General features: G+C 42.1%; 2 protein-coding genes and 1 non-coding gene across 3 annotated transcripts in view; 1 reads left to right on the forward strand and 2 right to left on the reverse strand.

Moving 5' to 3' along the window:
* c5 (complement component 5) overlaps positions 1 to 7,817 on the forward strand; it is a 62,099-nt gene extending 54,282 nt beyond the window's left edge. The window contains 8 exon segments of the mRNA XM_055161874.1: positions 263 to 368; positions 754 to 837; positions 1,013 to 1,102; positions 3,308 to 3,397; positions 5,018 to 5,156; positions 6,808 to 6,939; positions 7,059 to 7,478; positions 7,713 to 7,817. Of these exon segments, the coding sequence (XP_055017849.1) occupies positions 263 to 368; positions 754 to 837; positions 1,013 to 1,102; positions 3,308 to 3,397; positions 5,018 to 5,156; positions 6,808 to 6,922 (624 nt within the window). The 3' untranslated portion in view covers positions 6,923 to 6,939; positions 7,059 to 7,478; positions 7,713 to 7,817.
* A 1,823-nt stretch (positions 7,818 to 9,640) lies between these two features.
* On the reverse strand, positions 9,641 to 9,728 carry trnay-gua (transfer RNA tyrosine (anticodon GUA)). The gene is given in 2 exon segments: positions 9,641 to 9,676; positions 9,692 to 9,728. It is a non-coding gene; the product is annotated as a tRNA-Tyr (tRNA).
* Positions 9,729 to 15,952: 6,224 nt separating this feature from the next.
* LOC110159193 (disintegrin and metalloproteinase domain-containing protein 9) overlaps positions 15,953 to 25,772 on the reverse strand; it is a 58,052-nt gene continuing 48,232 nt past the window's right edge. Inside the window, 8 exon segments of the mRNA XM_055161876.1 lie at positions 15,953 to 19,136; positions 21,850 to 21,905; positions 22,017 to 22,049; positions 23,923 to 24,016; positions 24,116 to 24,263; positions 24,339 to 24,444; positions 24,736 to 24,816; positions 25,400 to 25,583. Coding sequence (XP_055017851.1) covers positions 19,067 to 19,136; positions 21,850 to 21,905; positions 22,017 to 22,049; positions 23,923 to 24,016; positions 24,116 to 24,263; positions 24,339 to 24,444; positions 24,736 to 24,816; positions 25,400 to 25,583 — 772 coding nt within the window. The 3' untranslated portion in view covers positions 15,953 to 19,066.

Below are 25,772 nucleotides of genomic sequence, written 5' to 3' on the forward strand. Positions count from 1 at the left end.
GAACACCGAGAGTTTACACCGACACCGAGAGTTTACACCGACACCGAGAGTTTACACCGACACCGAGAGTTTACACTGAACACCGTGAGTTTACACTGTGAATTCACATCAAACATTGAGAGTTTACACCAACACCGTGAGTTTACACCAAATTCTACACCGTGAGTTTACAGGTACAGACAGGAGCAGCCAGGTGCAGACAGGAACAGACAGGTGCAGACAGGTGCAGAGGAGTGATCATATGGTCCATGTTGTTCTCCAGGTGCCCTCAGAACGGTTCATCTGTGTCGGGTTCCGGATCAGAACGGCGTTTGTTGTGGGCGGAGCCAGTGACACTCTCTTCACTGTGTACGAGGAGCAGGACCAAGGTAAAAACCGGGACTGAGGTAAAAACCAGGACCAAAGTAAAACCTGAGACTGAGGTAAAAATTGGGACCGAGGTAAAAACCAGGACTGAGGACAAAGCTCACAGCGGGACCAGCGCCCTCTGCTGGCAAATATTAAAATCGCTTAGTGTTTTCCTCTTATTGACTCTTCACATTTTATGTTTTTCTTATTAAAATCTCATGAAAATGGATTTGGATTCAAATGTTTGAGCTGATTGTCTTGGATCGGCTGTTGTCCTCGAATCTGTGACCGTTACAAATGTCTGGATTAAGAAACAAAACAAAAAGAAAACTTTATTGTCCAGTTGTAGTAGACTGAGACTCCCTGAAGTTTGACCTACAGACGTCGTGTTGTTGTGTTTTGCAGCGACCAAATGCACTAAACTGGTGTCTGACCAGGAGCAGAAGATCCACAGACTCTGTCAGTTTGACCAGTGCCAGTGCGTCACCGGTGAGTCTGACCTCTGACCTCTGACCTCTGACTTCCTGCAGAAAAACTACAGGAGGTCACGTGTTTAAGACTTTTTTAAGACTCGTGTTAAGAATGAGACGTCAGAACGTATGTGTGTGTGTGTTTGTGTTTGTGTGTGTGTGTGTGTGTGTCTGTGTGTGTGTGTGTTTTTCAGCGGTCTGCTCGAGCTTCAGAGGGACTGTGGACTCGTCCGTCACTGAGGCGAAACTCAACCAGGAAATCTGCAACTCGAAGGTCAAATACGGTACTGCACAGATTACACAAACACACACAAACACACACACACAAACAAACACACACAAACATACACACAACAAACACACACACACACACACAACATACACACAAACACACACACACAAACACACAGATGTAGCACACAGTACAGGAGGTCCTCACAAAACACACACAAGAACAAGTCACACAATCACACACACACAGACACACACACACACTGCCGTGCTCATGTGTGCACACACAACAGAGGCATGAGGACGACATCAGTTGAAATAAACACAAAGACCAGGGCTGGTGTCATTCAGACGTTGTTGATATGATACAAACCTCGATACACAGGCCACGATACGATATGTTTTAATACAGGGAACTTTCGATTCAATGTGATTCGATACGATATATATCAAATTGATTCAATATGGTGAAATTGAAATTGAAAAAAGGGTAAATCATCGCTGTGGTACTAAGGCCCCGTTCACACTAGTGTGTATGTGAGTGTGTGTTCGTTCACACTAATCTGATGGAAAACGGCTCCAGAGACGGACGATCTGGAGCCTCCAGGTCCCATGAATTCATGTTCGTACAGATCTGATCCAGCACCGTGTGGACGCCTTAAAACAGCGTCCACACAGAGCCTTTTATCAGTGTAAACTGTGACTGTAGCCACAGCTGCCCTGGGTCAGACAGACAGAGATGTGGTTGTACCACATCAAGCAAGATTTTTGTGAGGAAGGAATTAATCTCCTGCCCCAAATTGCCGACTGGGGCAGGAGATTAATTCCTTCCTCACAAAAATCTTGCTCAGCAAAACTGAGCAAATCTGGTCCTCAAATTCTTTTAACCAGTCTGAGTATAATTTACAGTTTTTATACGATGCTCTGGTGACTCCTGTCGTCTCATTCTCTGACTTTCCTCGACCCTTCGTCATGACTTTCCTCTGACATCACAGCAGCTACGATCACATCACTGCTCCCTCCAAATCACCAAACTCAAGTCATTTTACTAAAACTCCTCAAAACTGCTTCAGTTTTCTGCCTGTTGTGTTGCTCTGTCTTTCTTTTTTACGTCACTTCGAAATCAGGATTTCACAGCAATGTCTGCTCCTGCACTTTTTCAGTAAAGCTGAGGCTGATCAGACGCAGCAGAGAATCGAGTCTATCCACTCCGAGTCACACGACCAGACTGGTGTGGGCAGGACTGACCTGAAGTCAAACTGCTCCTGTCGCTGTAAACATCAGACTCTCTGTGTGTCGCTGCATCAGATCTTGGTTAAATTAAAAAAAAAAAAAAAAAACTGAAAATGGGAGTTTGAGCAGCTCCTCGGCAGCAGTAGAACCACCGCTGGGCGACTTTCTATACAGACTCAGCGTTTATTTGGAATCAGCTTTTATTTATCAAAACATGCACCTGCATCCGGACTTTAAAGGTTGTATAGAAGATTTTTTAAGGGAAGAGAAATACAGCGACCGTCCTTTTTCAGTTTTTTTAGATGTTTCTCCCTCAGTAGAAACAGCTCCTCCCGCCGCTTTACTCTAGAGTCACACTTGTTTACATCCGTACGTGTTCAGAATCACTGTTGAAGTTTCCTGTCTAGAAATATTTTATCGACCGACGCGTCAGTTTTTAGACCCTTCGTCTGTTTCAGTCGCGCCGTTGCTGGAAGGAATCTCCAAGAATCACCTTAGTTTGTACTTTTCCTCTTCTCTTCTTCTTTCAGCGACCCCAAAAACCGACTTTCTTTTGCGGTGAACTGGTCGTGGATTCTCGTCCGCCGTCGCGACAAACTTTGTGCAAATTGTGAGGAAGCGACAGTTTGAAAAAGCCTCTAAGAACCGCTGCTTAAACCACATAATCCCGTCAGTTACAATAGAAACCTAGGGAGTTTGATTGACAACCTAACAGCCAATAGAAAAAGAGGGAGCCTTGTTTTCTATTGGCTGAAGTTTATCTGGCCTCAACACGTCCACAGTTGATGGATTTTCATTCTTTTTTTTTTTTTGGTCATCATAATTCCAAAGCTGCTGCGTCTCTGTAATGGTATTTTAAACTTTCACTGACAATTTGAAAAAAAAAAAAAAATCCTCCATACAACCTTTAAAGGAGACCCAGCGGTGCATTGAAACTCGTCTATTATTTGGTATTTTACGGCGTTCAGCCACTACAGGAAAAGTTAAATCTCCTTCTCCCTCTGATGCGTCTGGTGTGTTTACAGCGTACAAAGTGACGGTGACCGACCTGGTGTCAGAGGGAGACTTTTTGACCCACAGAGCCACCGTAGAGGAGGTCATCAAGAGTGAAGGAGGTGAGTGTCCCGGGTCGTACGGCTCTGGTCTGACCTGGCACGTTTCACTCATGTTGTTACTCGTGTTTAAGGAGTTTCTTTAGTCCGTTTCACCCTCAACTCAAATCAGTGGTTTCACTTTGGAGGAACCGAATGTGGCCGAGTCACAAACTGAACCTGAACCTGAACCTGAACCTATGTCTCCAGAATCTTCTACTGCAGACAGAGACACATCCTGGTTTAGTCCCAGTTTAGTCCTTGTTCAGTCCTAGTTTAGCCCTGTTTTAGTCCTGGTTTATTCCTGGTTTGGTCCTGGTTTAGTCCTGGTTTCATCTTGGTTTAGTCCTGGTTTAGTCCTGTTTTAGCCCTGTTTTAGTCCTGGTTTAGTCCTGTTTTAGTCCTGGTTTAGTCCTGGTTTGGTCCTGGTTTAGTCCTGGTTTTCATTGGTTTTAGTCCTGGTTTAGTCCTGTTTTAGCCCTGTTTTAGTCCTGGTTTCGTCCTGTTTTAGTCCTGGTTTATTCCTGGTTTCGTCTTGGTTTAGTCCTGTTTTCATCTTGGTTTAGTCCTGGTTTAGTCTTGGTTTAGTCCTGGTTTCGTCCTGGTTTAGTCCTGTTTTAGCCCTGTTTTAGTCCTGTTTTAGTCCTGGTTTATTCCTGGTTTAGTCCTGGTTTAGTCCTGGTTTAGTCCTGGTTTTGTCCTGGTTTAGTCCTGGTTTAGTCCTGGTTTAGTCCTGGTTTCGTCTTGGTTTAGTCCTGGTTTAGTCCTGGTTTAGTCCTGGTTTAGTCCTGGTTTAGTCCTGGTTTAGTCCTGGTTTAGTCCTGGTTTAGTCCTGGTTTAGTCCTGGTTTAGTCCTGGTTTAGTCCTGGTTTTGTCTTAGTTTAGTCCTGGTTTCGTCCTGGTTTAGTCCTGGTTTCGTCTTAGTTTAGTCCTGGTTTCGTCCTGGTTTAGTCCTGGTTTAGTCCTGGTTTAGTCCTGGTTTTGTCCTGGTTTAGTCCTGGTTTAGTCCTGGTTTAGTCCTGGTTTAGTCCTGGTTTCGTCTTAGTTTAGTCCTGGTTTCGTCCTGGTTTAGTCCTGGTTTAGTCCTGGTTTTAGTCCTGGTTTAGTCCTGGTTTCGTCCTGGTTTTGTCCTGGTTTAGTCCTGGTTTAGTCCTGGTTTAGTCCTGGTTTAGTCCTGGTTTAGTCCTGGTTTTCATCTTGGTTTAGTCCTGGTTTAGTCCTGGTTTAGTCCTTTAGACTCGTCCTGCGTTTGTGTTTTTATTCTCAGTTTGTGTCTCTTCCTCACGTGAAGCTCAGATCCTGCAGTCCTCCTCCGTGAGCTGCAGCGGCTGCACTAGCGCTGACTCATGCTGGTGCAGATTCTGCGGTTGGTCCGGGGTTTTTGTGACTAAGTATAAATTAGCTTGAGAAAAGTTATATTTGATTTGGACAAGTTTTTTCGTTGTGAGTTTATGAAATTTAAAATCAAAATCTTCCATCGTCTTTTTGTCTGTTCTTCAGAATATTTCACACTTATTTACAGTTAAACCTGTGAACCGTGGAGTGTTTTTTCACGTACTTTGCCATTTCCTCTCCCTTGGTGCTTGGTGCTTGGTGCTTGGTGCTTGGTGCTTGGTGCTTGGTGCTTGGTGCTTGGTGCTTCAGACTTCGGCTCGGTGAGTGGAGGGTCTGAGGTGGACTTCATAAAGAAAACCACCTGTAGCTCTGTGGACCTGCAGAAGAACCAGCAGTACCTGATCTCAGGCTCCTCCGGCCTCGAGGTGGTCCACAACCAGAACTACAGGTGAGTCTGGACCAGGACTGGACCAGGACTGGACCAGGACTGGACCAGGACTGGACCAGGACTACCAGGACTAGACCAGGACTAGACCAGGACTAGACCAGGACCAGGACTAGACCAGGACTAAACCAGGACTAGACCAGGACTAGACCAGGACTGAACCAGGACTGGACCAGGACTAGGACCAGGACTAGACCAGGACTAGACCAGGACTGGACCAGGACTGGACCAGGACTGGACCAGGACTAGACCAGGACTGGACCAGGACTAGACCAGGACTAGACCAGGACTAAACCAGGACTAAACCAGGACTAAACCAGGACTGAACCAGGACTAGACCAGGACTGGACCAGGACTAGACCAGGACTAGACCAGGACTGGACCAGGACTAGACCAGGACTAACCAGGACTGGACCAGGACTGGACCAGGACTGGACCAGGACTGGGACCAGGACTACCAGGACTAGACCAGGACTGGACCAGGACTAACCAGGACTAGACCAGGACTAGACCAGGACTAGACCAGGACTAGACCAGGACTGGACCAGGACTAGACCAGGACTCAGGACCAGGACTAGACCAGGACTAGACAGGACTGAACCAGGACTGGACCAGGACTAGACCAGGACTAGACCAGGACTAGACCAGGACTGGACCAGGACTAGACCAGGACTAGACCAGGACTGGACCAGGACTGGACCAGGACTGGACCAGGACTGGACCAGGACTGGACCAGGACTAGACCAGGACTGGACCAGGACTAGACCAGGACTACCAGGACTAGACCAGGACTAGACCAGGACTGGACCAGGACTAGACCAGGACTAACCAGGACTGGACCAGGACTGGACCAGGACTGGACCAGGACTGGACCAGGACTGGACCAGGACTGGACCAGGACTAGACCAGGACTGGACCAGGACTGAACCAGGACTGAACCAGGACTGGACCAGGACTGGACCAGGACTAGACCAGGACTGAACCAGGACTGAACCAGGACTCGACCAGGACTCGACCAGGACTCGACCAGGACTCGACCAGGACTAGACCAGGACTAGACCAGGACTAGACCAGGACTGAACCAGGACTAGACCAGGACTTGACCAGGACTCAACCAGGACTGGACCAGGACTGGACCAGGACTAGACCAGGACTGGACCAGGACTAGACCAGGACTGGACCAGGACTAGACCAGGACTAGACCAGGACTCCACTAGGACTCAACCAGGACTTGACCAGGACTCAACCAGGACTAAAAACCAAGACTCGACCAGGGCTAGACCAGGACTCAACCAGCACTAGACCAGGACTCAACCAGGACTGGACCAGGACTGGACCAGGACTGGACCAGGACTGGACCAGGACTGGACCTGGACTGGGATTCTCCTGCTTTACCGTATCAGTGTCTCAAACTGAAAACACCTCGTTCCACCTTGTGATGTCATCATGTGGTGATACAGGAAGTGCTCCACTGTGTTTTTAAACTCCACACAGCTTCATTTGGATCATTTCAGCCCTGGAATTGCTGATCTTTACTGAACTAAATACAAAATGTGGCTGAAAACGACCTCTTCATGACATCACGAGGTGGAACAGAGCGTTTGGAGCACTTCTGAGTCCGTGTTTCTTCACGTGTGCCTCTGGTCTCCTGCAGGTTCCGTTTCCCTCTGGACTCTGAGGCTCAGGTCCAGGTGTGGCCCTTGGACTGTGGACCAGAGTGTAACGAGCTCGTCAAGTTCAGCGTCCTCACACAGCTCAGCGGATGTTAATGTCTCCTCCTCCTCAGCTCCTCCTCTCCTCTTCTCTTCATCTCCTCCTCCTCCTCATCTCCCTCCTCTCCTCCTCCTCTTCCTCCTCTTCCTCCTCTTCCTCCTCATCTCCTCCTCCTCCTCATCTCCTCATCTCCTCCTCCTCCTCCTCCTCTTCCTCCTCCTCTTCCTCCTCTTCCTCCTCATCTCCTCCTCCTCTTCCTCCTCATCTCCTCCTCTTCCTCTGTCTCCTCTGTTTGTTTCTAAACATCTCCAGTTTACATTGTTTTACATCTTCATTTAATGTCAGAAAAGCCAAAACTTTAAAACTGGACTGAAACTGGACTAAAACTGGACTAAACCAGGTCTAAAAACTGGACTAAAACTGGACTAAAACAGGACTAAACCAGGATTAAAACTGGACTAAAACAGGACTAAAACTAGACTAAAACTGGACTAAACTAGGACTAAAACTGGACTAAAACTAGGACTAAAACTGGACTAAAACAGGACTAAAACAGGATTAAAACTGGACTAAAACAGATCTAAAAACTGGACTAAACTAGGACTAAAACAGGTCTAAAACTGGATTAAAACTGGAATAAAACTAGACTAAAAACTGGACTAAAAACTGGACTAAAACAGGACTAAACTAGGACTAAAACTGGACTAAAACAGGACTAAAATTAGACTAAAACTGGACTAAACTAGGACTAAAACTGGACTAAAACTGGACTAAACTAGGACTAAAACTGGACTAAAACTAGGACTAAACCAGGATAAAAACTGGACTAAACTAGGACTAAAACAGGACTAAAAACTGGACTAAAACAGGATTAAAACTGGACTAAAACTGGGACTAAACCAGGATTAAAACTGGACTAAAACTGGACTAAACTAGGACAAAAACTGAACTCGTCTCAGAGCGACGCAGGTTTTTTACTGAAACAGGAGGAAAAAGGAGGAACTAGAAAATACAACGACTCAAAAACACAAAAAGAAGTTTCATTTGATATTTTCAAATCATATCAGAGTCAGACTTTGTACTTTTACATCACAGCTCCAGGAAAATGTTCTAAACTCTTATTGAAAAGTTTTGTGAATAAATCCAACATTTGAACTTTTTTTGTCTGTTTCTTTATGATAAAATATGATGAGATGAGGATTAAATATTGACAAAACAGTCCAGTTCTCAGGTGGGTTTTGTCTCAGGCTGCAGCGTCTGGAAGAGTCACGATGTCGTTTAAATCTTCAACCAACAAACTCCACAAAGAATAAACTTTCTAACATGAACAATTTATCCAAAACTATCAAGAGAAGAAAGAACAAAACTTAAAGGAAACAACGACGAGACGCATGAGTCACACAACAAACTCAACTCATGTTCTGATCAGTGTTGGGAAGTTATTTTTAAAACATATTCCTCTACAGATTACAGATTACACTCACCAAAATGTAGTTTGTAACAGAATCCATGAAGTTACTCAAAGTGAGTAATGTAATCTGATTACTTTGTTTCTCTACAACAAATTAAGTAATCCAAAGACGAGGAAATCGTAACATAAGAAGTTTTGTCTGATAAAAGAAAATAAAAAGCCCAAACTTTACTGAACCCGAATTAAAAATATTATTGATAGAAGAAGAAGAAACACGTCCACACAGCAGGATTTAGTCCTGTTAAATCCTGTTTGAGACATAGTTTGGACCTGGTTTAGACCTGGTTTAGACCTGGTTTAGACCTAGTTTAGACCTGCTTTAGACCTGGTTTAGACCTAGTTTAGACCTGGTTTTAGACCTGGTTTAGACCTGGTTTAGTCCTAGTTTAGACCTGGTTTTAGACCGGGTTTAGACCGGGTTTATACCTGCTTTAGACCTGGTTTAGACCTGCTTTAGACCTGGTTTAGACCTGGTTTAGACCTGGTTTAGACCTAGTTTAGACCTGGTTTTAGACCTGGTTTAGACCTGGTTTAGTCCTAGTTTAGACCTGGTTTTAGACCGGGTTTAGACCTGGTTTAGACCTGGTTTTAGACCTGGTTTAGACCTGGTTTAGTCCTGGTTTAGTCCTAGTTTAGACCTGGTTTTAGACCGGGTTTAGACCGGGTTTAGACCGGGTTTAGACCGGGTTTAGACCTAGTTTAGACCTGGTTTTAGACCTGGTTTAGACCTGGTTTAGTCCTGGTTTAGTCCTCGTTTAGACCTGGTTTTAGACCTGGTTTAGACCTGGTTTAGTCCTAGTTTAGACCTGGTTTTAGACCGGGTTTTAGACCGGGTTTAGACCGGGTTTAGACCGGGTTTAGACCTAGTTTAGACCTGGTTTTAGACCTGGTTTTAGACCTGGTTTAGTGTCCGGCAATGAGTGGAATTACCGGGGAAAAAAAAACCAAAAAGGGATTTAGTCCAAAATGTGAAACAGGAAAATCCATTTATTTTAACAAAGTAACTGTAATCTAATTACCACTCACTGAAACAGTAACTGTAACTGAATACAGTTACTCATCATTTGTACTCTGATTACGTAACTCCAGTACTTGTAATCTGTTACTCCCCGACACTGTCAGTATCCAGTATCAAACCAATTCAACTCAACAGGATTTAACGACACGAAGCACGACGCACGATTAAGACGAAACTCGGCCCGATCCGAAAAACAGTCGCACGAGGGAAAAATCGGCTCAAAAAGGGTGAAAAATCGCGCAGTGTAAACTCGGTTTAAGAGTCACGAAAATCAAAACGTTCACCTCCTTCGAGCCGGATTCGAACCAGCGACCTAAGGATGTCCGCCATGTTCCTCTACAGTCCTCCGCTCTACCAACTGAGCTATCGAAGGGGCTGCGCACTCACGCCGACGGGACGCGCTCTAAAGCGGCTACAGAGACCAGCGAGGCCCGGGGTCCGGCTCCGGGACACGGATCTGTGCTGCAGGAGAACCGGGACCACGAACACAACTCAGACTGATAAATAATACAAACAAAAACACTTCAGCGGGTTTTAAACGAGTATTCACGTGTAACTTCTCTCCAAATACTAAAGAAATAACACGCAGTTTTACTGGTTTATTTACATTTCTGGATTCAAGCGGTAAAGTCTTAAATCACTGAAGAAAAACATGATTTATTAGTTTGTTCTTCACCCTGAATATTTTCTTGTGATTATAACGGTCTGTGGCGCCATCTGCTGGTAGAAAAGTGAAATGATTTGTGTGAATTTGTTTTTTTTAAACAGAGAAGAGTTTCTTTTATTCTTTAATTTATTTGTTTGTTTGTTATTTCAGCAAACACAATGGCAAGTTTGTGTAATATTTTATCTTTTTTTTTTTTAAATAAACTAAGTTTAAGTCGTGTTTTTTTTCACCACCAGATGGCGCAAGAATCAAACCTGTGGGAATAAAACACGACTCATATTTTAGCTTCATTCACGGATTAAACACGGATTTTTATTTATTTTTTTATGTATTTTTTTTAATTTTATTTATTATTATTATTTTAATTTCATTTATTTTATGTTTCTTTGTTTATGTTTGTTTTAAAGTTAAATTTAACATTTCTTTGTTCTGTATTAACAGATGATAAAAGAAAAGAATTTGGTATCAACAATTTATTGATCTTAGGTAAACATTTTATTCATAAATGTGTGTTGTTGTTGTTTTAGATTAAACCAAACAACACAGACTTAAATAATGACCTGAAACTTTTTGTTCACTCATTAGAAACAAACTGAGAAAAGAGCTGGTTTTCTTTTGTCCTTTTGAAATTATTTAAATTTATTCCTTTATCTTAGAGCTTTGAAATTTTAAATGTGATTTTAATTTTATTCACTGTTTGTTGTATTTTCATGTGAACTGTTAAATTTTTTGAGGTGCTGTTTTTGTTTGTATCTGAAAATCTGCAATAAAAAAAAAGTTTTGAGCAGAAAGTGGCAAATATTTAAGAAATTATTTGGGTTTCTACGTTTTACTTCTTTTTTAACCACCTCTGGAAAAAATTTATTAACAAAAAAAATCAAATAAATGAACACAGAGACACAGAGGTTTTAAACACATTCTTATTTGACCTTTATTACAATTCACTGCAATCATTTCATTAAATATTAACAGAGCAGAAAAAAAAAAGTCCTTTTATCGTCCCCACGCTGAAGTCTCTCGTCTCCGCTGCCCCCTGGAGGCGAGACGACAGAACTGCCTCCGTACAAAACCACTCGTGACGTAGAAAAAGGATTTACACACAGGTTTAGTTGGGCCCTGAGTTTAGACTCTCAGGATCCACGAAAACTCAAAACACTTTTAACACTTGACGTCGCAGGATCTGCCCCGAAGTTTCAGATAAACACGAGACGTTTCAGAGTTTTTAAGTTTCTCAAACAAACTCTGCTGGTTTACGGAGCGATCGTTTTATTTTCCTGCTGTTGTCGCTAAATCTGTTTTAAAGCTTTTCTCTGTGTGTGGAGATGTTATTGGTTTGTTCGGAATGTTCCACAGTACAGCATTAAACAGCTGGGCCCGGTCAAGCAGAAGTAAACATCAAGGCCAAAAACTCAAGTGAATTCATCTGATATAAAAGTGTATTGAACAGATACATATGTACTCGAGTTTATCAAACTGTTGACCTTTTTTCTGGACCATTTTTGGTTCTAAAGTTCCATCTGTTTTAAACAGACCATGAATGAAACATGGAACAAAAATTATTTCCCAAATTTCAAAGACCTGAAAATCATGTAAATAAATGGATTTGTATTTCATCATATCTTGTGTTATTCCATCTTTGAACTGTTGATGAAGGGACATGATTTAAAATAGAAAAAGTATTTAAAATGATAAAAATGTTCTTGGAAGGACTGACATATTTTATAGAAATAGTTTCCTTTCATTTTGAAGTAATATTAAAGTTTTCAGAAGAAAAAAGTGACAAATGATGTAAAATCCTGCACCTTCTACTTGTTTGTACAATTTTCCCTCCGTTACTTTTCCCTCCGTTACCATGAACTTTCTTAATAAAAAATCTCATGAGTCAAAAAGTCAGAGGTTTTTCAACCTAATCTTGTACCATATGGTAGAAAACTATATGAAGCAAATATTCAAACCAGTTTGTTAAGGATATGTAAGTGAGAACCAAGAGTTATCACTGTTTGGATTTATTGACCAAAAAGTGCTGCATATTTCATTCCCTCCGTTACCGACATGAGTTTTTACATTTTTTGTCTTGAACTTGAAAGAATCTCACAGGTTTAACTTGACCCTGTTGGAGTGTAACTCTTTCCTACATTCTGATACTTTACTTATTTCAATAGTTCCTCTAGTTTCTGAATAAGAGACATTTGAATGTCAAAAATCTGACCCTGTTTCCCTCCGTTAACACTTGACCGGACACATTTCTATCTTCACGGAGACCAAACCAGAGCATGTTCCAGGCCAGATCCGTGGAGAGGCGACGCCGCTCACGGTCATAACGACTTGTTTCACATTTTTCTTGTTATTTTTGAGCTTTAAAACCACTTGTAATTGAATAAATGTAAAGTCGAGCTGTTTAAAATCACACTGTGGAACATTCTAAAGACAGAGTGACGAACGTCTCCATGGAAACAAGCAGGTGACGGACGCCTGTCCAATTAGAAAGAGGCATCAGTGTCATTCAAATCCTTAGTTAAATGTACTAATAGTATTTATAGTTGATCAAATCATGCAGTTTTGAGGCAGCGGTCGTCTAATTTTGAGTTGGTTTAATACAATTATTTTTTTTTTTTTCAACTTTCATATTTATTTAAAGGTGCACTGTGTAACTTTTCTGACTGTCGGTTTTGGAATATCCCATAGCGCAGCATTAAACTTAACTAGACGAGGCAAATTTGTACAGTTTTGCACAGTCGGGACCAAAATACTTTTTAAAATTTCTTAAAAACCCAGAGACAAAGTGAAAGTGAAACAGAGTAAATCAAAACACAGAGATCTGAGTCGTCGAGTTTGACTTTAAGATTTGATGAGATTTGTCCCAAGAAATGTCCCAGGTGTTTCTATTTTTGACCAATTTGAATTCTGCTAAAAGTAAAGAGAAACATAAACTGTATTTTGTTTTGGTAAAATACAGAAAATGTGCTTTAAAAATGACCAAAACACAAAGAAAACCCGACTAAACTGACTCACGTTCGTCACAAATGGTTTCTGCAGAACAGTTTTTTTCGTTTCACAATTTTATCATCACCGACCGCCACAAAAACGTGAATGTCTCAGTTTTTTAGTTTGAAATTCTGGTCACTTTAAAACCTTTAAACCCTCCCTGTTTTACTGCACTGGTTTGAAATGAGCGACAGAATCTGTGTGTCATTAGTTTTTCAAAATAAAACCAAAAATAAGAAAATGAAAAAAACTAAAAACAAAAACTTTTTCTTCATTATTTGTCTCCAAAACCAAAATGAAAAAAAAAAACACAAAAACAAATAATGATTCATTTTTTCAGTTTTCAATTTTGTGTTTAAATGAAAAATGGAAAAAACGGATCAAACCAGGACTAAACCAGAGCTAAACCAGGTCTAAACCAGGTCTGAACCAGGTCTGAACAAGAACTAAACCAGGACTAAACCAGGTCCAGGACCAGACCAGGACCAAGACCGTGATTGAGACCGAGACCAGACTGGGACCAGACCAGGACCAGACCGGGGTTGAGACCAGGACTGAGACTGAGACCAGACTAGGACTGAACACGGTTTAGTCCTGGTTTAGTCCTGGTTCAGTTCATTATCCGTTTTTTCCATTTTTCATTTAAACACAAAATCAGAAAAACAAAAATCAAATCATTATCTGTTTTTTCATTTTGGTTTTGGAGACAAATAATGAAGAAAATCGTTGTTTTTTGGTTTTCTTATTTTTGGTTTTATTTTGAAAAACAAATGAACGAACGACACAGATTCTACATTTCCCAGAAGTCTTTGCACCTTCTCTGTGTCATAGTGATTCGATTCAGAGATAAATAAAATATGGTTAAGTCTAAAGTAAAAGTGCGTTCCCTGCAGAGCGGTGGGCGTGGCCTCGGTGGGCGTGGCTTCGGTGGGCGTGGCCTCGTGTCGTGTGACCTCAGGTGACGAGGCGTTCGCGGGTCTGGACACAGTGGGGTTTTTTTTAGCGCTTTAGTTGGACCTGGACTCGTGTGGACGTGAGCGGACGTTTGTGCTCGTCGTCGTCGCTCACAGAAGCTGCCGTTTTCAGTCGGGTTTTTGCATAGAGCTGCAGATCTGCACCGTAAAGACGTTTCACACACTCTCCAGAACCTTCTCACACTCTCCAGAACCTTCTCACACTCTCCAGAACCTTCCGAAGCCTAAAACTCAAACGATTATTATTAGTCCATGAACATTCGGCTGCATCGTTTGGCCCAATGTCAGAAATTCAACTTGTTCCCAATTTTAAAATGTGACAAAACCAAATAAAAGAAAATCTGTGGAATATTTGCTCAACTGAATAAAATCTACTGGGTCCAACAAGTCTCTTAAGTTCCATCCTAACAGTGTCCAAACGGCACTTTTTCTCAAATAAATTTAAAAAATAATCCATTTAGGTCCACGGTGTCAGTGAAAGTTGAATATAAATGTTGCTGTTGTGAATCTTTTGGTACCATTTTTACATCTATCTTCAGAACTTTGTACGATATGACAATTTTTAAAATGAAATTATGCACAAAACTGGTTCAAACTGGTCGACTCTCGCCGGAGTCTGAAGTGGTGGGAGGAGCCAAATTAACACTAAGGGAAGTTGAATTAACACTAAAAGGTGAATTAATACAAGAGGAAGTTAAATTAAAAGTAAGAGAAGTTGAATTCACTCTAAGTAAAGTTGAATTAACATGAAGGGAAGTTAAATTAACACTAGAGGAAGTTGAATTAACTTCAACCATATCAACTCTGGCAAATAACCCCAACTCAAATCCTCATTTAACTTTCTAATAGTTAAAATAACACTTTTTGTATTAAAAACAATTCTGAAATATTTTACTCTGAAATTTTAACCCTCCAGTTTTTGCTGTGTGTATTAAAGATTTTTTGAGTTTGAGCTTTGAGTTCTAAATTTGTTCATTTGAAGTTAAATAAAGTGTTTTAGGTCAGACATTTGTTACACTTCAGGACCTGTTGATTATTCAAGGTCCTTGAAACACTAAAGAAATGACAGTTTTGTCAAATCTCAGAAACTAATGATGATCGAGACAAAAAACTGAACCAAATGATCCACATTGTCCATGTTTATATTTAACTTTCATTGATACTATTGGGTTAAATTCATTATTTTTGATGTTATTAAAGAAAATCAGATGTTTCAGTTCAGATTTAAATCTTCTGCAGAAACTAAACTCCAGAGACTTGGTGGACCCAGTAAACATCAAGAGAATTTCATAAAATTTCTCAAGGAACTTTACTTTGATAAGTGTAAAAAAAATTATTCTAGGTACAGATTGATTTTCAAAAATCTTTCAAAAAGTTGGGCAAATGATTCTCCATAATAAACACCGTCTGATCTGATCTTTATTTATGACAGAATCAAGTTTTATTGGAGTTTATTGGACTTTTTTCTCACTCAGACGCCAGAGTCACGTGACGTGAATCGTTTTGTGAGTGAGCGAGCTGTAGGGGGCGCTGAAGAGTGTGAGTTTATGAAGGGTGAAGAACATTCAGACTCAGCCCTGGGCCGAGTCAAAACAAACACGGCTGCTTACGAGGAAAAACTGAAATGACAAAGGCCACGACTCGTTTCTGTTTCCTCAATTCCTTCTCCTCGAATTTTCATTTTCAATCCCGTCATTTTCAAACCCGTCCCAAACAAAACCACGGAACGAAGGAGCAAACCTGAGGGAGGCTTCAGGAGCAGACGCCAGAGAAAAGAATCAAATCTCAGTCTCAGTGAGGAGTTTAGATCCTCTGTCCTCACTTGGTCTCCTTTGTGGGCGGGATTTCTTCACCTCGAGGAGAAGAATCAAGGAGAAGGAAGCGAGGAAAGAGAACGCAGATAAAGAAATCATAAGGACTGAAGAACATCTGCAGAATCAGTGAGCGAAACACAAAACTCTGTCACGGTAACACAGTTTGAAGTATGATGTATAATACTGAGGAAAATACAGACGATAATATTGAAATTAAAGTATTTCACTGGTACAAAGACAAAATCCTCACAATACAAACCGTCTCTGTTCACGGCAAACGTTTGGAAACATGTGGACTTCTTTTGGGTTCTGTTGGCGACAGTAACTCTGACAAAATCTGAGAAAACTGAGAAAATGTCCTGCTTTTCTTCTTCTAGATGTCATTGTTTTCTTTCTATTTTCCTTTTATAAACTGCTTATTAATTTGTGTTTTATAATTTGTCTAACTTAATTTAAAAAAGAAAGAAAAAGAGACGTCGTGGGAGCATTCCGTTCTGTTTGTCAGATCAACATTTACGACCTGAAGACGCATTTAGACGATTAGAGTCGCGTCTCTCGTGGAAATTTCTGGCAAGTTGTGAAGACGCTGCTTCTGAATCCACGACTTTATCACATGCCCAGAGTCGGGAACTACACAGGGAGTTTCACTGCGTGTTTCCAAACGTTTTCCAGTAAACGTGAGCAGAGCCTATATTTGACTGGCCACAGTAACTTCTTGTATCACAACAAAAGTTTATATTTGAACAGCTTTCATTTTAGCAAACTGAACTAAACATTATCGCCCTGTAGAATGTTGTGATGTCGTCTGAAACAAGAACATCTGACCCCAAAAAATCCCACTCCGTCTGTTGTGTGTTGAACGATGCGTCGTTAGAGTGTTTACCGTGACAGACCGATCTGAGGGAAATGTCAAGATCTTTAGATCTTTTTGCAAACGTGCTGCATTATTCTGTTTTTTACATAAAGCCGGACGTACACTGTGCCATGTTTTGGATGGTTTGACTCAGCCGCAGCTCAAACCGTTCGACCAAATCTCAGGGTTTAAATGTTCACAGCTCATGATTCATGTTCTCAAACTGAACGACTTGAACAGAGAGAAACCATCACGAGGCGACTGGACTCAAACAGGTTTGATTCCTGCGATGTACGGTTGTTGATCAGGAGCTGGTTGTGAGGGATTAATCGGTTCTCATTACCTCACGTTACTACACGAAGCATGAAAACAGTAGAGGTGTAACGATATCAAGTGTCACGATACGATATCGTCACAGTCTGAACCTCACAGTACGATATTTATTGAGATATGGTGGTAAAGCTCATGATAAGATGTGGAGGCTCATGTTATGATATTTCTACATAATAACAAGAGTGAGATTATAAAATACTTTGAGCATCATTTGGTAAAACATTTATTATCATTTTCAGATCAGTGACTTTTTGAACAACTTGAAAATCTTTTGAAGCTGAAGTGCAAAATTCAAGTAACAAATAAACTGTTTTAGTTTGACTTTGATAAACTACAAAGCTGCTCCTCTTGATGTTGGAGCGTTACAGCGACTGCAGTCTGCGCCTCACTGAGTCGTGTCCTTTAGTCCGACAGAAGCATCAGCAGCATGAGGAGCGAGCTGATTTGATCAGACTTATGCAAATGAGTCATGTGGCTTTAAGTTTCATTTCTGTGAAACTTAAACAACTGTGCTCAATGCTGCATTAAACACATTATTACTCCATTTATATTTGATTATATTCCTGGTAGGAACTAAAAAAACTAATGTGACGGCATTTTATATTTCGGCTCCAGTTTATCCACTAACTTTTTAAGTGATGCAAATCACTGGCTTTATATTCTGTGATGTGTTTGTTTATTTCTTGAGCTGTTGTAAATGCTTCACGTAGAGTTTTTTGGCCTGACTGAAATTCTCGGCGTGTGGGTTTATCACGTGACTTCTCCTGTTGTAGTTTTTCTCGAGGTGAACCTCAGGCTGCGTTGTGTCTGTGTTTGTCCGTCACCTTTTCTCTTTTCTTGTTTCATGTCACAACAAAAACAAAATGTTTCTAGACCTCAGACTTAAAGTCTCTCGTGCGTCCACAGTGAGCGCACAGACCGATGACACGACCGCAAAGGATTATGGTCCATGTAGTTTAATGTGCATCACAGGAGCAACTGAAAATTCTTATTTTTGCCTAAAGACTCAGAGTTTAATACTGTAACGAGACCACAACAATATCGTGGCAATTTTACTACAACAATATCGTGATATCACCAATATCATTACACCCCTAATGGCACGAGTGAAAAATCGACTCAAAAAGGCCCAGAAAAGTGTCAGTGTACGTCCGGCTTCAACAAACACAGTCGGTCTGGTTCAGTGGATAAAAGGAGTTGAATATAAAACAATAAAAATAAAAATAAATGTCTCTTGAATGGCTTTTCTAAATGAACTGATCCCAAAGATACGACTCCCACTGAAGAATTGAAAGTCCCTGCACTAGTTCAGACCAAAACCTGGACTAGACCAGAACTAAACCAGGACTAGACCAGAACTAAACCAGGACTAGACCGAGGCTCAGACCAGTGTGAACACTGTGTACCTTAATCCTGCACAAAACCGCGCTTCACTCTGCAGTAACTTTCATTTTTTATGCTGATTTTTATATAAAATAGTCCTTGAGCGTCTCGTGCTGACGTCTGCGCCTGCGTCTGCGGCGGGGCATCTGGTTTAAAGAGACGGGCGCGTCCCAGCAGCACAAAAACAGTGGTACGATACATTCAAAAAACAACCAAAACCAAACCAGATGCCGACCAATCAGCAGGCTCCACAGAACAAACCCCGCCCCCTGGGGAAACCTGCGCCCGCGTCGTCCAATCAGCAGGCTCCACAGGACAAACCCCGCCCCAGATCTGGGACGCGATTGGACGGATTCAAACTCGTGCGTCCCGATTGGTCCAAAACAAAAAGACAAAGTGGTTTTCTTATTGGCTGAAGAAGTGCAGACGAAGGCTCCTGATTGGTCACACTAGTTCAGAGCTGCGTCCTCATTGGTTAAACCAGAGGAGGCGAGTCATCCTGATTGGTTAAACAGTTGAGTAAAAAAAAAAAAAAAAAACTTCCTGATTGGTTGAAACAGGAACCCAAGAGTCGTTCTGATTGGCTGAACACGGGCTGGTTTATCCTCATTGGCTAAGTGGTTGCAGGCTCCTGATTGGTTCAACAGGTCCAAAGCTGTGTCCTGATTGGTTAAAGGGCTGGAGATGCAGGGTCCTGATTGGTTAAACAGGAGGAGCGGGGGCGGGTCTTAGAGGCACCAGAGGCTGAGCTGCAGCGGTCGGTTTGGGCTTCCTGAAAAACAAGAGCCACAGTTAGAGACTCGTTAAAGGAGAAGTGAGCTTTTTTATGAGATTTAAACAGATGTCGGTCATGACATTTTGTTCATTATAAATCAGAATATTGATCTGGGCTGCTTTTTCGATTAATCGGCTGTACAGTCTGTGGTGTCATGTGCAGTGTTGGGGAGTAACAGATTACATGTACTGGAGTAATCAGAGTACAAATTATGAGTAACTGTATTCAGTTACAGTTACTGTTTCAGTGAGTGGTAATTAGATTACAGTTACTTTGTAGGACTAAACCAGGACTAAAAGCAGGTCTAAACTAGATCTAAACCAGTACTAAACCAGTCTAAAACCAGGTCTAAACCAGGACTAAACCAGTCTAAACCAGGACAAAACCAGGACTAAACCAGGACTAAACCAGTCTAAAACCAGGTCTAAACCAGGACTAAACCAGTCTAAAACCAGGACTAAACCAGGACTAAACCAGTCTAAAACCAGGTCTAAAACCAGGACTACACCAGGACTACACCAGGACAAACCAGGACTAAAACAGGACTACACCAGGACTAAACCAGGACTAAAACAGGTCTAAATCCTGCTGTGTGGACGTGTTTCTTCTTCTTCTATCAATAATATTTTTAATTTGGTTCAGTAAAGTTTGGGCTTTTTATTTTCTTTTATCAGACAAAACATCTGATGTGAAGATTTCCTCGTCTTTGTTTCTCTACAGTAAATCAAGTAATCCAAAGTATTCAGATTACATTACTCACTTTAAGTAATTTAATGGATTATGTTACAAACTACATTTTGGTGTGTGTAATCTGTAATCTGTAGGGGATTACATTTTAAAAGTAAACTTCCCAACACTGGTCGTGTGTCGCTTTTCCCTCGTTTCATTTTCTGTTCATCCACAACATCTGAAAACTCTGGGTGATGTTCTTCTGTGTGTTTCTGCTGAGTTTTGTGTAGAAATAGTTCAATGTTCAGAGTCTGTACCTGTTTTATCTGACACATTATTTAACAGAGGTGTGCAAAAATATAGAAATATATCGTAATACTAAACTTTTTCACCTTATTACATTTATACTTTATTAGTTTAGTTTGTACGACCATAAACAGGGGGAAAAATATACATATATATAAAAAAATAATAATAATAATAATAAGAAGAAGAAGAACGAGGAAGAAAGAAATTTCTAGTAGAGATTTTGGTTTGTAAAATATTCGGCGCAATGACTTTAAACAGTCCAACACTGTAGAAACTGTTATATAAGGAGCTCTGCAGTTGATCAATTGTGCTCTGAGTTTTGTTTGTTTAATTTATATTTTGTCTTTTATATGTGCAGATAGTGGATTTGTGAATGTAAAATTCTTGTTCATGTATTCGTGCCAAACTGTTTGAGTACGGGGGGATGTTTGGTTTGGTCTGTGCACGAGTGAGTTCTCTCAGTTTCTGTGTGTTTACATTTGTCCACTACACGTGCAGCTCCACTGAGGCTCGGCGCTTTAATATTCACCAGGAACTCGTCTGTGGTTTTATTATATTTAGAGTTTTATTATATTTAGAGTTTTATTATATTTAGAGTTTTATTATATTTAGAGTTTTATTATATTTAGAGTTGCAGCGCACTTCACAACAACTGCCCCCCGACTTGACTATGTCCCTCCAAACTATGTGAATCCTCATAAAACTCCACTCGTCACGCCGCTGTCCCTCACGCCGCTGTCCTCACGCCGCTGTCCTCACGCCGCTGCCCTCACGCCGCTGCCCTCACGCCGCTGCACGCCGACGCCGCTGCCACGCCCGCTCACGCGCCGCTGTCCTCCTCACGCCGCTGTCCTCACGCCGCTGTGCCTCACGCCGCTGTCCTCACGCCGCTGTCCTCACGCCGCTGTCCTCACGCCGCTGTCCTCACGCCGCTGTCCTCACGCCGCTGTCCTCACGCCGCTGTCCTCACGCCGTTGTCCTCACTATCGCCTCCCTCCGCTCACACTCCCCTGGAAGTGAATTTTCAGCCGCTGGAGACGTTTCACCTGCAGCTGATCTGCTCTTACTACAGACACTGTGGACAAGTTGTTTTTTTCTGGTCAAAAATTTGAAGCTTGAGTAAAAGTTGACGCTGGAACTGCTCGTGCTGAACTTTACTTTTTGAAAAGTTTTGTTTACTGTTTACAAGGATTTAATTTTTTATAATATTTCAAACATTTGTTGCTTATTTGAGAATATTTTATTTAACTTATTAGTTTTACCAAGCAGCACTTTGTATTTATTTTGTTTCCCTGTTTGTAAAATGTTTAATAAAAATGGTTTTGCATTTTGTTCCCAAACTGAACCGAAAATGAACTGAACCTTGACCTCAAAACCGAAGTACTGAACCGTGATGTTTGTACCGTTGCACCTCTACGTGATGCTAAATTTGGAGATACAGTTTTGATATTGTGAGCTGCTGAATCGATGTCGATGAGAGTATTTTTTTTTAAATATCTTTAAGCAGTTTTGTTGTGACGCTGACAAATGATTCCTGACATTGAACAGTTTAATCATAAAAACGGGTCTGGTCTTCATAAACACACACGAGACGTTTCACTGGAACAAGACGTAGATTTTCTTTTAATTGTTGAGAACGTCTCTGTGTCAGTCTTTACCCTACACGTGTTTTACCCATGTTTTCTTGGACATGGAGCAGGTTTATGTTTGTAAAAGTGTGTGTGAGTCTTACAGCGGAGGAGGAGGAGGTCTGGAGTAGGACGGAGCACTTCTGTTCGTCTCCACCACCTTCGGAGAGAAAATAAAACATAAATATATGTGTGGTTCATTTAAACACAGAGATGTACGACAGGTGAGGTGACAGGTGAGGTGACAGGTGAGGTGACAGGTGAGGTGTACCTGCGGGTGTGGAGGCAGCAGCTGAGTCTGGTGCTGAGGGGAAAACACAAACATTTAAACACTTTAAGAAGAACCACAGAATCAGAGAATCATCAGGAGGAAGAGGAGGAGGACACAGATCTGACACTACAGAATCACATTCAACACATTTCAGGTTCTAACTCATCAACAGGAACAGGAAATGATCTGGTTTTATTCAATCATCATCGGAATTTCGCTTCTACCATTGAGTTTTACTGAAAATAAGAAAATTAAAATGTAAAGAAAATATTTGGAGAAATGATTTGAGGTCGAGTCGTGTCCTGACGTGAGTCAGACACAGAGGAGCCCAAAACCTCTGGGACAAAATAAACACAGGAGCGAGTCGAGGGCCAAAGATAAAAACAATTTGCTTTTTAAAAATGTTCTGTAATGAAATGTGTGATTAAACTGACTTTAAACTTTAAATATTAGAACATTGGTCATTATAATTTTAGAATGTGACGCTGTCAAACTGTCAGACGAGGCAAGAGACAGTTTCTCCTGTTAATTACTGTACTGGACTTTGCCATGAAATATCAGAAAGGTAAATTTCAAAATATGGAACCTGATCATTTCTGTTACTGACTCGACCTACAACTACAACTACAAAAAAATCTGCAGCTGAACAATAGTTTTTGCTGCTCCACATCCGTATGAAACAATATTGGCCAACAGAACGTTGTGATGTGAAACCAGCCACAGACACGACTCGACTCGACTGGACTGACCGTCTCCTGATAGAATCAAAACAGATTCTTTTTCAAATCTCAGGGCCCATTACGGCACAAATTATTAAATTAATTATCAGCACAGATCTAAACTAAAGCCGGACCAGAGCTCAGAGGAGCAACAGAGGAAAAGTGTCCAGATCACAGAGCTCTTTTCTTCTGCTCCTCTGACCCTCCTGTCCCTCACCTGCTCCACGGCGCCCCCCTCTGGCTCCTGTCAGTCCAACAGGAAACAGCAGCACGTTTTATAATAATAATAATGTCAAACACTTTAAAGATCTACACCTGAGTCCAAACTGTTTTCACTGACGGCCACAGACTGAAATATGTTCAAAACTCGAGGCCACAGACTGAGGCTGATACAGTTGATCACGTTTACATGATGTTTTTTTTTATTTCAAATGAATTATTAAGCTATAAGCTATAAGCTATAAGTTCTCATGTGAATGTGGCAAATGAAATGTTCTGTTACTGTAGTAAAAGTAGAATTACTTCACATTTGTAGTAAATGTGCCGACACAAACTCATCTGAGCACCACATTTGGCCCCCGGGCCACACTTTTGACACCTCTGCTACATGTGACTTTATTCATTCACTTCAGTATGTTGTAGCCACAGCCGCCCTGGGGCAGACTGAGGACGTAACATAACTGAAATATCGTGGTACGTGTCACTAAAACTCTCAATAATCAGAGGTGGGACCTGCGAGTCGTGACTTGGTCTCGAGTCAGACTTGAGTCACTATTTCTAGGACTTGAGACTTGACTTAGACCAAGACTTGGAACTCGAATTGGACTTGAGCCCTGTGACTCGAGAAGACTTTCTGTTCTGACCGTAATGATTCGTTTAAAAAGGAAAAATTAACATTTGTACAACTCTTAAATAAATCCTCATATAGAAATACACCGTGACTCTTAGTTTGAGTTTTTAGTTTAAAATTCATATAAATTGCAAAAATCAAAGCTATATTTGTTACTTTGGTTTAAAGACTTGAAATGACTTGAATCTAAAGCAAATGACTTGGACTTGACTTGGACTTATGGACCAGTGACTCGACTTGGACTTGAGGTTAAAGACTTGAGACTTGCAAAACTACAACCTGGTCCCACGTCTGATAATAACACTAAATATCTTCGTTTGCGTTCATTGTGCCTCACCTCGTTCCGGACGATGTTGTTGTTTCCGCGGGCGACGGCAGGAGGCGGGGCTCTGGGGGGAGCTCCTCTCTGATTGGCTGCGGCTCCGTCGGCTCTACATGGAAACAGTGAACAGATCAAAGTGACCGTGAGCAGCTCCTCGTCCTCCGTGAGCACAGGACGTTTGTCTTGTTGTCGTCTCCGTGTCACTCACGTGTATCCCTGCGACCTCTTCCTCCGCCCGAGCCCCACCCGCCTCAGCAGCTCCTTCCTGCGCACGAAAACAAACGCCCCCAGAGCCACGAGCGGCAAAACCAAGAAGAAGAAAACCAGCAGCCCGTCCCTCAGCGACGTGTCCTTATCTGAAACAAACACACACACTCATCCTCTCATCCTCTGCTCCTCTCTCCTCTGTTCTTCCCTCTGCAGTTCCTCACCGTTCCACGTGGGGCCGCTGTCGACGCTGCCTCCGTAACCTTTGAACTCACAGAAGGGCGGAGCCCACCCAGACTCACAGTGACAGTTTTTATTACTGTTACAAACCTGAAAGGACAAGACACCAGGGTAAACTGCCGTACTAGAAGTAATAGTAGTATTTCTTGTCGTAGTAGTACTAGTAGTAGTAGTAGTAGTAGTAGTAGTAGTAGTAGTAGTAGTAGTAGTAGTAGTACTAGTAGTAGTAGTAGTAGTAGCTAGTAGTAGTAGTAGTAGCTAGTAGTAGTAGTAGTAGTAGTAGTAGTAGTAGTAGTAGTAGTACTAGTAGTAGTAGTACTAGTAGTAGTAGTAGTAGTAGTAGTAGTAGTAGTAGTTAGTAGTAGTAGTACTCAGACTGACCCCGTGTCCGTTACATTTGTTCTGAGGGTCACAGTCGTAGTTCAGGACGTCCGCGTTGCGGCACTCGAAGTTCATGCAAACCTGAAGAACAAACACAAATATTTAAAGACACTTTCACTTTGGTAGTTCCATTATTTGGTCGGCACCAGGAAGTAAAATAGTTTTGTATCACAGACTCCAGTGTGATTCTTTCACACCTACAAAGAAAACCCCTGATCCCACTGACGTTTCTCCAAGACTCCTGCACACAGCAGGTTCCACTGCACCTGGCACAGGAACACTGACTCTCTCCTGTACGTCACACGTCTTGGAAGTGAGGCTGAGATGTTCCATCTCGCCCAGTGGCCTCCCCACGAGCCCCTCTGTGAGGTACAGACGGAGCGGGTCAGTCCCAATCCCTCCTCCAGGCGTCCAGACCCGACCCCGGGCCCCGTCACATCCTTTAACCAGGGTGCAGGGCCGCAGCGCCGGGGCCCATCCTCTGTGCTCAGGTCGACCCGCTGGGTTCTGCCAGTCATCTCAAAGACTGAGCCATGCAAGTCGAACCAACACAACTAAGAGCTTCTGGTTCCAATGGAACGTTTACTAATCCTGGTCTAGTCTTGGTCCGGTCTCTGGTCTAGTCCCGGTCTCTGGTCTCGTCCCGGTCTCGTCCCGGTCTCACCTTGTTGTCCCCACACCTGGTCCCCTCCTGGACCATCCCTGGATCTGGGACGTCTGATCCGAGTCTGAAGTCGACTCCGAAACACTTGGTTCCTCCGATGGGCGTGGAGATGATCGACGGCTCGATCCCGAACACGGTGGTGGACTGAACGTTTGAGCACTGCAGCTTCCCACAGAGAGCGTGTCTGTGAACGCACCACAGGAGAATAATACACTTTACTACAGTCTGTGAACGCACCACAGGAGAATAATACACTTTACTACAGTCTGTGAACGCACCACAGGAGAATATACACTTTACTACAGTCTGTGAACGCACCACAGGAGAATAATACACTTTACTACAGTCTGTGAACGCACCACAGGAGAATAAT

Source organism: Boleophthalmus pectinirostris, unplaced genomic scaffold, assembly GCF_026225935.1.
Source record: "Boleophthalmus pectinirostris isolate CB_2022bp ecotype Guang Dong unplaced genomic scaffold, ASM2622593v1 HiC_scaffold_4, whole genome shotgun sequence".
Taxonomy (NCBI): Eukaryota; Metazoa; Chordata; class Actinopteri; order Gobiiformes; family Gobiidae; genus Boleophthalmus; species Boleophthalmus pectinirostris.